Source organism: Cariama cristata, unplaced genomic scaffold (assembly GCF_000690535.1).
Source record: "Cariama cristata isolate BGI_N322 unplaced genomic scaffold, ASM69053v1 scaffold23982, whole genome shotgun sequence".
Taxonomy (NCBI): Eukaryota; Metazoa; Chordata; class Aves; order Cariamiformes; family Cariamidae; genus Cariama; species Cariama cristata.
In genome coordinates this window covers 14011-26912 of record NW_009602477.1, presented here as the reverse complement: position 1 = coordinate 26912, position 12902 = coordinate 14011, and the positions used below count along the sequence as shown (strand labels likewise).

Genomic DNA, 12902 nt, shown 5'->3' with positions numbered 1-12902 from the left:
TTGGAGAGGAGTGAACTGATTTTTAATCTACAGCTTCTATGAGTGATATTTGCTTTGTGTCCTATCACCCTTCTATTCAGCCGTTCTCCCCTTCCAAGCAGGTAAACCTCTGCTTAGAAGAAATTGTTTCTTCTGCTGAGCCTCGGTGCAGTTGACAGCTGTCATATACAAGCAGTATACTTGAATACGTGTCTTTAGAGCTAGACAGTCTTAAAGAGCTTTAATCTTTTCTCTATGCACATGCAGGGAATGCCTAGGAGCCAGAGACCCCTATTGCGGCTGGGATAACAAGCAGAAGCGATGTACCACCATTGAGGACAGCTCCAACATGAGCCTGTGGACTCAAAATATTACTGAGTGCCCCGTAAGTGGAAGGAGTGGAAATATTTTATATATAGTGGTGTGTGAGAGTGTGCATATGTGTAGAAGGGAGAGGGAAAGTGAGTGCCTGGCAGACTGATGAGGACTAACTGTAGAGCGTGGAGAGCCCAGTGGCACAAACTAACATCTGTGCACAGCCCCTTGTTTAGAACACAGAGACCTCAAATGTATTTGTTTGCTCCAAAAGAGGGATCCCAAAGCAAAGCATTCAGTCCTCCTCATGCCCACCTATGCCTTGAGTGAAAGACTGGATCGTGCTGTTGGGTTACTGCTGAGAACCACATAAGCCCCAGATGAAACTTGACCTTTCTCAGGGCTGCTCCACAGTCTGCACCATTTCCTTGGCTTCCCTGCAAGTCGAGGAAATCAGAATAGCTGAGCACAGGGTCCTCAGGCAGCTTTCATTTAATTTTCCTCTTGCGTCCCTGAACTGGGCCCAGCAGACAACACTGGTGAACAAGTGTTGCACTGGCAAAAAGAGGCTTCTAGGGAGCAGCAGACAAACAGGGCATGCATGGATGGTTTGCAGAGGGAACAAAAAGCTACAATATGTACTAGGGAATGCAAGGGAAGGGGAGAGTGTAACCAAGAGGAGGGAGTATGAGACAGAGACTGTTGGGTTCTAACCTCACTTTAGCAAACCAAAGACTGAATCTATGTGATATTGCAAGGAGATGGTCTTCTTTCCTTGACCTGGCCGCCATCAGATGCAGCAGCTAAAAAAAAGTGTGTCTGCTTGAATTGGTTTCAGTTGGCTCTCCAGCTCCCTTCCCAGCCCCCCTCCTCTGACGACAATATCCAGTTTCTGGCTGTGATCCCCAGCAGCCGTCTGGCCAAATTTAATTCATGCTGGTTGAACCTTACCTGCAAGGTGGCTGGGGAGGAAAACCAGTCTTGTTAAATAAATTGGGGGGGAGGGGAGTGGAGGAGAAATTCTCATTAATGTCCATCATTATTATCTAACGTCAATTAGCATGTTAATACTGCTAAGTCCAGTAGAGAGAGAGTGAGGGCTGGATGGGTTATATCTTCAGTATGCTATTTCTGTCTGGAGGTGCTGGGATGTTTATTCCCCTTATCTTCCTTACTTCTCAGATATTTTCCCAGGAACTATTAGTCATTACTTCAATCCATCCTCAGCTTGGCAGGCTTAAGTTTTTCACTGCTGGATTCAGAGGCTTGTCTGTTTATAAGACTCCTGTGTTGAACTGGGATGCAGTGCTTCTTGATTGCCCATGCTGTTATCTCGTCCTGCTTAATGTCTGTGTCTGTTGATAGGTGTGTGAGGTGTTAATCCTCTAGTTTGAACATGTCTGCTGTGGTGCACACTAGGGAACAGGCTACTCCAGATCATTGTTTCAAGGTCATAAAAACCCAGCACAGAATATTCAGGAGCTTTGGCTGTTCTTGGGGCGCTAGTTTTACATTTGTTTTAGCGTTTCCATTGTAGATTATTTTCCGTGTAGGTGCTTTCATTCTGGTGCATACATCAGCCTTGTGCTCTTCGACTGACAGGCTGCCAAGCTGTTTAAAATCCACATGCAAGTGCTTGCTTTTTCTTTCTCCTCTGCCCCTTGCTGGAATGAATTCGCCACTGGCATGGAGTGGGATGGCTCATTTAAGCACCTACATCAGCAATATCCAAGAATTTCCTTGTGTTCAGTGCAGGATAAGACTTGTGGTCAACAGAGGCAAGAGTCTAGGACAGCATGTGCAAATGGCCACTGGAAAGGTAGGGGAATGCAGTGACCCAATGCCAAATTTTACTCCTGAAAAAGGCTTGTCTGGTTGTTTAGTTGGATGAGTTACTGTCTTAAGAAGTCCTGCTTTTCTCACCCCACTTTCCTGGGCCGGGCACCAGGCGCTCAGCTGTGCTGGTACAGCTGTGTGTGAGATCACAGGCCAGTGTGAAATGGTGTAAAAGCACCCCTCCCAAAGAAACTTTTCCTAACCCAGATAATGTCAGTGAGTTCTTCTCCAGCCTAGCCCATAAACAGATGTCCTGGCACAGCTGAGAGACTGGCATGCAGCAACTTTTAAAGCTAGAACTGGCATATTATTGAATTATATCCTACAGGGGCCAGGGATTTGTGTGAGTCAACCACACCACTAACAGAACTTGACTGCTGCTCTTGTGCAAACATGCTTGTTCAGAGCTAGTCTGAACATCTTTGTACAGCACTACATTGTACGACAAATTTCAACTTTCTAGCTTTAATATTAGGGGGCTGTAGATAGAGGATTAATCGTATAGTGCTACCTTGGGCAATGGTTAATATATGTTATTACCAGGTAATATCCAGGACGTCTTCAAGGTTTGTTGCTAAGTTTGCAATATCAAACATTTTAACATTAAGAAATGATAGGACACAAATTGCATATGCTGCTCTTCTTTTCCCTGTATGTGCATGGGTCATATCAGGGAGTCCTGAATATATGATTGCATACCGGTTCTTCTTAGGCTTGGGAGAGGGAGTGAGGTGCTTTTTGGATTTAGGAAAACTTAAAAAAGCCATATCATACTTTATAATATCTTACTGATACCAACATGAGCCACCAGTAGGAGAGGAACTTCAGATTTGGCTAACAAACTCCGTTAGTCAAGCTCATGCGGTCACTGTTGATGGTGGTTGGCAAGTCAGGAATTGAGTATTCCCAGTGAAGTATACAGTCCTCCTCAGCCTGAGCCAAATGATGCTCTTCCTCGCAGGTTTTCATCCCAGTCCCACTCTGTGTGTCCAGCAAACCCCTATCTCAGTCGTCTGGCATCTGCTCCATGCTACCCCATTTTCTTGCTAGTCAGTGCCAGTCTCCCCACTCCTTTTTTGGGATGTCTAGCAGAATTGTACCCTGCTCTCAATTCATGTGGACTCAGCCACTCAGAGCTGCAGTGCCCAGGACAATCCTGCTCTGGCCCACACTGAAGCATGCCCGGTGCACCGAGAAGACTTCAGGTGCCAGGATCAAAATCTATGAGTCTCTGAAAACTGAGAATTTTCCTCCCCACCTCACAAGGATTTTATACCCTAGACAGATTTTAATGGCTTTTCATGGGAATTGCGAAAAGGTGTTACAAGGGCATAAGGTTCAGTTCCTTGCGCTGAACACTGGCTTGTTTCAAGGAAAAGGTTGCTACTTACAAAAATTCTTTTTCCCTAGATTTGATTTTAGAAATGATTGAAATATTTTGACTGAAACTTTGCAAGAATTTTCAGCTTCTATCAAACAGCCCACGTGGAAACTTCCAGTTTCCATGATTAAAGCTTGGCAAAGTTATAAGCAGTTGACATCTGAATCCTAAGAGGAAGCATAGATGAATCAAAAGAACGAGGAATGTTTCCAGCCTTAACTGTAGTATCAGAATAAACATTGAAAATGTCCTGGTATTGGGAAGTAAGAATGGTCAGTCTGAATTTTTAGACCCTACACTTAAGCCTTTAGATGGGACAAGGAAGAAACAAAAAGGTGATGCCTTTGGTGGGAGTATGGCAGTTTATAAAATACAAGAACTCTGGAATTGGTAATATTGTCAGGTGAGAGGAGGGAATTTGATCACATGTGTTTTTAAAGATGTCCTCTCAGTCCAATGGGCATTGTGTTGCCTACAGAGGATTTGCTTTGTAAAGATATTCCTGAAAAAGATCAATGCGTATGGGTTTTTATCCCACTTCCCAAGTTTGCTCTTTTGAAGATATTTTTATGAATTTAAAGATGGAATAATAATCCATATGTAATTTCTTAAGTATAAAAACTTCCCACACTCACAATGTGACATGTTTATAAATCTCAGCATTTTGGTTATGGCTGCTTATTTGTTTCGTTTTTGGGTTTCTTCCCAGTATCACTTATGAGCCAATAATTATTTGTCAGCTTTTTTTTTTTAATTGAAGCCACGGGCCGTATCATACCATTGATTTCTGAACAGAACTCCCTGCTGGAATCAGCAAGGCTTTCTGGCTCAAAAATGAATAGAAATGATCCAATACTTGGATTATGACTTTTGTAAGGCAGGAAGAAAAAGGACATAAAAATCCAGTATTAAATATCTCAAAGTAGTTATTTTGATTTTTTTTTTCCTCCTGACTTTTAGCAACCCAACTGTATTGATTTTTGACTGTATGCATGTTTAAAACAACAAATTCAACATCAACAACAAAACTCAATGTTCTCTTCTGTGGGCATCTTGCCTTTTAACCTGCAGCCCAGAGCAACTTTTTACGACGACATGATAATCTATTGCAAGCAAAGGTTTACAACAGATGCTTGAAACTCCCCGACTGCAGCCTGATGAGCACAGTAACAGATCTAAATTACTTCCATGCCAGTGCTGCGTATTTTTGATGCTGCTGTAGATGGGTGAGAGGGGAAGATGACAGGCCACCAGAGGTGGATTGTGAGTGTTTAACGTAGAGCCAGACTTGGAGAATAAACAGAGAGCAGCATGTTTCAGAGGATGAGTGTTTGAAAGCACTACTCCCATGGCTGTGGCTGGCTCCCTGTGTGGCTCCCAAGCAGGCTCGCAGCCTCTTCATGCCTCAGTTTCCTTGTCTGTAAAGCAGGAGAAATTATTCCCCCTCCGGGACAGCCCAGGGGACTGATCCTGCTGAGTGCAGAACTCAGTGAAGCATGGCACACGGGGGTTTGTCAGCGGTAGCTGGCTCAGATCTGGGGCCAGGGCTGTTTGCCTGGACTCCAGCCTCTTCCTTTCTTCACCCTTCATTGCTGGCAGCACTGAGGCCAAGTCCAACATTGCCTTTGCCAGCAGTTTTACCAAAGCTGCTGAGCATCCCACCACCCCACGGGTGACAGCAGTGGGGATGAGCCACTTGCAGGCAGCTGCCATCCGTGCCATCCACCTGAAAGGCCCTGAACTTTGGGACATAGGGTGGGGAGGATGGAGGGAGCCACTGAAGAAGAGTGCATCGTGGCGCTGCCCTGTAGCGAGGAAATAGCTGTACTTAGGCAGGGCCAATGTGGATGTCTTTCTGCCACGTGTTTTTGAAGTGAGGAGCAGAGGGGAAACCAGGGAAGGGGTGTTTAGGGCAGCTTTCCAGACATGGTCCTGGAGTTGCTGGATTTTGCAGTAGCAGTAGAGTGGGCACAAAAAGGCAGTGGTGGTCTGGGAATGATCCCAGCAGGAGGGCAGCACTCATCTTCTCAAGTCAGCCTTGGCAGCAAGGGCCCTAGCCGCTTGCTCCTCCAGCCCTCGGCTTCGGGCTCACCTAGCAGCACTGGTCAAAACAAGGCACAGGGGAGCAAGCTCTGACACCCTGTCTTCTGGAAGGTCTTCACCAGTCCTGGGCTGAAATAGTTCTGTTTCTCATGCTTTTGGTCTGCCTGCACTACTGTATTTTTACTTCATTACAGTGCACAGGAGGCTCAAGCCCCGGCCTGTTCGGGGCTGTACAGGCATGAAGCAAAGGGCAGAGGAAACAGACAGCAGCGTAGTCTGGTCTATAAATTGCCTTGAGATGAATTCTTGCACTTTACCCCACTGTATGATCCTCAGCATTTATTCTAGTCACCACTATCTCCTTCACTTTCTATCCTTCACCCGGCTTAGCCATTTAGGCTACAGCTCTGTTCAGAAAGGGAGCCAGTTCTTACGGCGTATTTGAACAGGGCCAAACTCAGCAAGACCCCGGTCTCAGCTGGTCACTATGGTTATACGAACGCTAACTCGGAAAATATTCTGCAGGAACCGTCCCAAGCAGTGCAGAGGCAGGAACATAAAGGAGTAGGGACAATCGGCACCGGCTGTTGTGTTGCTTGAAAGGCTGAAGCTGTGCAGAGTGGGATGAGGGAGCACAGTGGGTTTGTGGGGTAGCAGATGGATGCTTGTGCCTGGTGTGGTGCGGGCTGGGTTGGCTCGAGTGCCTGTGCGCACATGTTAGGTATGCGGGGTGGAATTTGGAGGGTAAATATTGATGTGGCATTGTCTGAAAACAACCCTCTGTTTTGAATCCTGCTCGCAAGCACAGACAGCTCCCATCTAAGCTGCATCCTAATCCCCCCGGCAGCTTTGTTTGGCTATTCTATTGTGGGGCTGTCTCCAGAAATGTAAACTTGCTATTAATGATCTTTTTTCTTTTAAAATTAGGTGAAAAACCTGACTACAAATGGAAGACTTGGGCCTTGGTCCCCATGGCAACTGTGTGAGCATTCGGATGGGGACAGCACAGGCTCCTGCATGTGTAGGTCACGTTCATGTGACAGCCCTCGTCCTCGCTGCGGAGGTCGCGGCTGTGAAGGGGCCAGGATCGAGGTCGCAAATTGCTCAAGGTACAACATCTTTGTGCTTTTTAGGAAAAGAACAAGCCTGTCCATAGCTTAGCTCCTTCCATGTGTTTCTGTGACCACGTTGTTGTGTCCGAGCCAAACTGAGGTATGTGAGGTCCAGCTTGAAGTCAGTGAAAAATGAAGGAGCCCAAGGGCTCCAAGAGAAGGGCCTTCAGCCTTGGAAGATGAGCACCCCAAATTACTGTACACATTAACCTTCCCTATGCTGTGCCTCGGTTTCTCTCAGCTATACAGTGAGTAGTGACTCATCAGAAGGAGGTGCATAGGTCAGAGGTTAGCCAACTGAACAGCAATAAGCTAAAAAAATGCAATAAGCCTATCATTTCTCAGAGTTTCGATTCTGAGGTTGCATCGCCAAAAGCAAGCAGAGCTCCTTCAGAGCAACGCTTGTAAAGACAGGGCTTAGCCTAGCTCTGAGCAAGGCTTGTTTGCCTTGTTCTGCGAGTCTGTGAACTGTCTGCAGCACGCTGGCTAGGTGAAAGCAACAGATCATCATCTGGCAGCAAGCAGTGCTAAGGAGGCATGCCTGCTGGGGACAGCATTTAAACAACGCATGTAGCTCAGCTTGTGTCGAAGTGCTGCCTTTCCAGGGAAGCCTGAAGCTTGTGCTTCAGCAATATGGAAGCTAAATGTCCACCGGTTGGCTTCCCAAACATAGCCACGGTGTTTGTGTCCATGTTACCCCATCACCCTCAGACTACATCATGTCATGACTCAAGGAAAGATGATGCACTAGTGTAAGCACTACTTAACCAGGGTGGGACCAGCCAATATTTTGGTAAATATTGGGTCAATACAATTTTTATCTACTTTATCTTCTCCATAAACATTCATTCCATTAAGGACAGCTGTCTCTTGACTCATCCCTGGAGATCAGTGCTGGTCTTGGCACCAAAAATTCAGTAATACTCATATTTTAATTGGCATCTCCCCTTCCAGATGTGGGCTGTGCTGCCCAAAAGGCGTGCAGTCATTCCTGCCCCTGTGCTGCCACCGTGGGCTGAGTGGAGCCTTCCCCAGGCTTTTTATGTCAGTAGCAAATGGAAAACATGCCAGTGGGATGGGCTTCTCAGCGCTGCTCTGATGGCAAAAGAGGCAGAAACAGCTTCTAAGAAGGGGATGAAAAATAGATTATTCAATCTTAAGACATAGGAAAACAGCATGGTTTGAAAAATAGGGACATCTGGTCACCCTACATCCGCCTCAGCCCTCAAATTTCCTTTAATTGACTTCATATGGCATTGAGATTTCTTTTTGCAAAGAGGGAGCAGGGTGATTAAAGATGAGTTCTGTTAGAAAGCTGGAGATCTGAAAATTGAAGATATCTTTATTTCTGTTAAAAATCCTGAAACACAAATAGATGCTGAGAATTGTTAGTTTTTTGAGGAATTTTTAGTAGAAACTACTTTCCCTTTTTTGCTGCAATAACAGCAACCTTCCATTTGATTTTCTCTTTTTGTGATTTTACATATAATCTTTCTTTTGGATTAAGGAGTAGGGAGGTAATAGGTGGGTTAAAACATGGCAGAATAAGATGGAATAGAAGGATTTTTGTATAAGTGAGTTTCTTGTTCTTTGACCTTGTTTGGGGCGGGAGAGGGGAAGGGAAGGAGGGAGAGGGATGAGAGAACTGGAGAAGGAGGAGAGAAACATCTAACAAGGTTCTGAAATAAAGCTGCCAAGAACATGCAAAAGTTGATAACAAATACAAAAAGTGTGAAGGGCAATGTGGGTTTTAACTTTCATCCTCTGCCCTGATTGGTGCTATGCCAGAAAAAATTTCTTGCCAGCAGTGTTATTAGTTCAGTAAATGCTTTGAAAATTAACATCTGTTTTCAAGCTTAGCTTTCAAAAACCAGAGAGCACCTGAGTTGTTTTTTGACTAGACTTTTTAGAAAGGCTTTTCTTTATTTAAAAAAAAAAAAAAAAAAGAAAAAAATAATGAGTTTTTTTGGCTTAAGGCAGTGAAGTGTCAAGATTAGGCAGTTCTGTAAGACAGAGCACTGCCACTGACTCTGTATGAAATGAAACCTGCAGCACAGAAGAGATGAGATGCAGTTCCTCCTCTCCTGCTCCAAGGCTCAGTAGTGCTGCCAAATCAGAGGAAGGTGAGCTTTAATAAATGCAAGATTTTAAAGATGAAAATGTTGGCTTCTGTGTAAGCATGCGGTTGTCACCGCATGGCAGCAACATCGCAAGAGCCAGCTGCCTGCACGTGCTCAGCCTGTCGCAGGAGCGAGGCACAGAGCATTTGCCCACATCCCTGTCGCTGAGGTGTGAACTAAGGGACTTTACATCACATCTGCTTCAGGCTAAGTTACCACTGCTCAACAGAGATGTGATCACTCATTAAACCATGAAACTCCATCCTGTTTCTGAGCTCTGAATTGCCTCTGGTTTCTACAGATTTAAGGTCACAGTACAGTGATGTCTGCAAGCGGCCATGAAAGCTATAAGCAATTATTGTTATTTTTAATGAAAATTGAGATTTCCACTTAATATGATTCAATGCTGAAGGCTTTAGAAAAACACCAAATATTACGAGGTTTGTGATAAAACCATGGAGGCTGGCAGCAGTATTGCTGTAAGAGATTTAAAGCATCAGTACCTACTGAATTAGCAGAGGTTAGGTTTTTTACATCCTTTGGCACAGCTGGCATTTGCAAGCCTCAAAACCCGCACTCTTTGTGCAGAAGAGTCCAGGAGATACAACTTTGGGATCAGCCATTGACTCAGAAAAGTAGAGTTGTGAGACATGGGGGAGGTGATGGGGGAATAATCAGTGAGAGTTATAGCAATCACACTCTTGCCCAGCAAATCCTAGGAGACGTTTTCAAAATCAGTCAGCACTGGCTTCACTCTCTTCCTTTCCAATTCTTAGATACTTCAATGGGAGGAAAGTTAGACCAATGCTAAGCACTTTTGAAACTCCCTTTTCTAAATCTCTGCTGATATAAAGTCTGGTTGAAATGAATCATCTCTTCTCCAATGAGTTCAATGATTCCACTGTCAGTGCCTTATGTGTTTTGTTGTTAAGCATGGCATGATGTGGGCAGACTGTTATGTCACCCCCATACGCCATTCTCTGTCACCCTCTTTGTTAGAAATGGCGCTTGGACACCCTGGTCTTCCTGGGCCCCATGCAGCACCTCCTGCGGGATAGGCTTTCAGGTCCGCCAGCGATCCTGCAGCAACCCCGCTCCACGGTATGGAGGCAGGGTCTGCGTTGGACAGAGCAGGGAAGAAAGGTAAGGGATGTCCGCAACGCCATGTATTCACTTCTGTGGTTATAATGTTGGCAGCTGGAAGTGGTGACTCTTATGTGAATGCAGATTAAGGCTGTTGGATTGAATGCGCAAAACGGAAGCAATTCCAGAGCCTGGGAGGGATGAGGTTGCTCATGTGCATGGCCACTCTGTTTCAATGAGCCTGTGAACATCAGAGACTTCAGAGTTGCCTCCACTCTTAGGCAGGACCTTTCAGACCTTCACAAGTATTCCTGTCCCCCAAACAGAGGGCTGACCTCCTCAATGAAAGGAGAAGCTGTGCCTGCTGTTAGCAGTGTAGAGTTTATATATAGAGTTACTCTCTTCTGATCCATCCCTGAGGAAGCAGTTGAGTATGTGCAGCTTTCATTGCCAATTGCACCATTCATAAGTCTCTATTAATTGTGCTGATGCACCAAAACAAGTTCAAGACAAAACATAGCTTAACACATAAATTCAGGATTGAGTTTTTGCAGGGCTTGGCATCAGGAAAACATCTTCTTTGCCCCTCTGAACTAAGCAAATTTCATGCAAAATCGCTAAAAGACAATACTTTTTTGAACCTACAGAGCCATCTGCACTATTATGCTTCTTCAAGCCCAACCCCTCATTAAACACATGCCAATTTGGTTTCCAGATTTGACATTTCATTAAAGGCCACCTCTGCTTGGCAGTAGGCTGTTGCTTGTCCCTTGAGTGGTCACTCAAGACAGATCTCTCTGCATTCTCAAAATATAAAGGGCAATTCATTTAACTTCCTTGATTCAGGACATTTTAATGTTTGGTTTGATTTGTGGCCATTCACAATAGTCCTTTTTGGGTTTTAGAGACTACATCTGAGTCAATTGCAGTCCTGTGTGATTCAATTTGAGACAATATTGATTAAAAAGCTGAACAAAATTAAACTTACCTTTTGAAAAGGGAACATGAAACAGCATTAATTTAGGGCCTGCTCTTAGACGTGTATAGCATCCAGTTCAGCTCCAATTGCAAACAGTAGTTTCTTAGGGTTAGAGCAGCAGTAAGGGCCAGATCGTGTGAAGAGAAGATTCTCAAGTGTTTAGCACCTGCCATTAGTGACAGATCACTGTTGAGTTGACCTCTCACTAGTCATCCCATTGAAAATACTTACCACCTACTCTCTGTCTTTGTGACACACGGTCTTCAGTTTATGAGCCCTTTTGTGAACTCAGTGCATAGAAGTTTTGAGATTAGAGCGCTTTCAAAAGCCCGATCTTCACCATTTACTCCAACTGTCTTACTGAGCTCAGCCTGGTTAACCGCTCGCCATTCTGTACAAAGGGTACAGTTCTCTGCTGTGACCAGGAATATTGCTAATCTGACTGTTACGTCAGCCTTCTGCTGGCTTTCTGCGCATGCATGAATTGCACCCAAATGCAGTGTGCAGTCTTGCATTCATCACCATTTTCTCCCTCGGATGTGCTGACATGGATATTTTTTGAGCAATGCACTTTCTTCTTTCAGATTCTGTAATGAGAACAGTCCATGTCCGTTACCGATTTTTTGGTCTTCATGGGGTCCTTGGAATAAATGTAGTGTGAATTGTGGTGGAGGGATCCATTCAAGGCAGAGGTCCTGTGAAAACGGAAATACATGTCCAGGCTGTGCTGTGGTATGTATTGTTTATGGACATTGCATAAGGGGCACCTATTGACATCTAGCATCTAGGAACTGGGTATTTAACTCCTCTTTCCATCTTGGTTTCATTTCTCAAGCTAGAAGAAAATACTATCCTCAGCTTTTGCTCGATAGGATGCTGAAATGAACTGGGAAGCAGAGGGGTGGCAGATTCCCAAACTCAGTGAAGTTGGTGTGACAGTGTGTGTGTGTGTGTGTGTGTACAGGTAGGGTCAGACTGGTGCACAGAGGACTTCCTTAGGCATCTGTAAGCTTAGATATCAAGTCTTTTACCTGAAAGCACTATACATTTTTTTTCTTCTGTCCCACTCCCAAGGTTGATCCTATTGAGTCAAGGAGGCCCTACATGCATCAGAAATGAGTCTCATTGTCATACTTGATTAAACAACAGGTCAAACACCCAGTTAACCCATCAGTGAGGCAATGGCTACCCATTTTCTCTATTTTCCCTTTCTTATTCTGGCAGCTGTTTCATGCAGCTGTTTTAATTAGTTTTGTGGAGAGTTTTCTTTCAGTGTAAGCAGATTTGATCTGGAACCTCCCATCTGTTCACAAGCTGTTTGACATTTACTCTAGAATCATGAAGTTCTGAAGCATTACATTTCTTTCCCTCTGCCAGAAAAGACTGGTTTGTTTATTTATTTGTTTTTAAACCAAGAACGCAATGTTTGTCACTGGAATTGCTCCTACTAGCGGCGAGAATTGTAAAGACCCCAAATCACCCCATCCCCACCCAGCCAGAATGTTGTCTCTACTCAATGGGTGCTCTACACCGAGGATGGCAAATGGTTCATAGCCCTCACTAGGAAGTTCAAAAAGTCAATCAAACAAAAATATCTGTAAAAAGAAATAATCTAAACCCATCTTACAAATAAAACAATAAAATTTTCAAGGGATAAACCTTACTGACATTTTGTCCTCATGGGACCCCTCTAGGCTGACCTGAGAGGAGCATCTCAGGGTCACAGCAGAAAACTTGTTTGCTGTTATTATTATCTGTTGCCTGAATTATTCTCCTGCCCCTAATGTACCAAGCTTTCAAAGCCCCACAAGACTTTGAGTCAGCAAAGAAACACAAACCTGAGGGAGACATAAAAATAGCAAGCATATTTCACCCTTGAAGTCCTCCTGAAGCTATGCACCACCACTGCCTCCATAGTCACCACAGTTTGTGCTGTGCCCAGCACTGGCTTGTGTCAGGTCAGATAAGGTGGGTGGAGGTTGTTTTAGATCCAGAGGGTATCCTCTTATCTTCTGGTGTGTAAATAAATCTGTCAGTTAAGCTGCTGCTGTTTA

At 44.6% G+C, this 12902-nt stretch overlaps 1 protein-coding gene across 1 annotated transcript in view; it reads left to right on the top strand.

The window, feature by feature from the left end:
- The window catches only part of SEMA5B (sema domain, seven thrombospondin repeats (type 1 and type 1-like), transmembrane domain (TM) and short cytoplasmic domain, (semaphorin) 5B), a gene marked incomplete at both ends in the record, with an annotated part of 38223 nt that overhangs the window by 16738 nt on the left and 8583 nt on the right, over nt 1-12902 (top strand). The window contains 4 exons of the mRNA XM_009694781.1: nt 247-364; nt 6482-6663; nt 9786-9929; nt 11433-11580. Coding sequence (XP_009693083.1) covers nt 247-364; nt 6482-6663; nt 9786-9929; nt 11433-11580 — 592 coding nt within the window. The remainder of the gene's footprint in view (nt 1-246; nt 365-6481; nt 6664-9785; nt 9930-11432; nt 11581-12902) is intronic.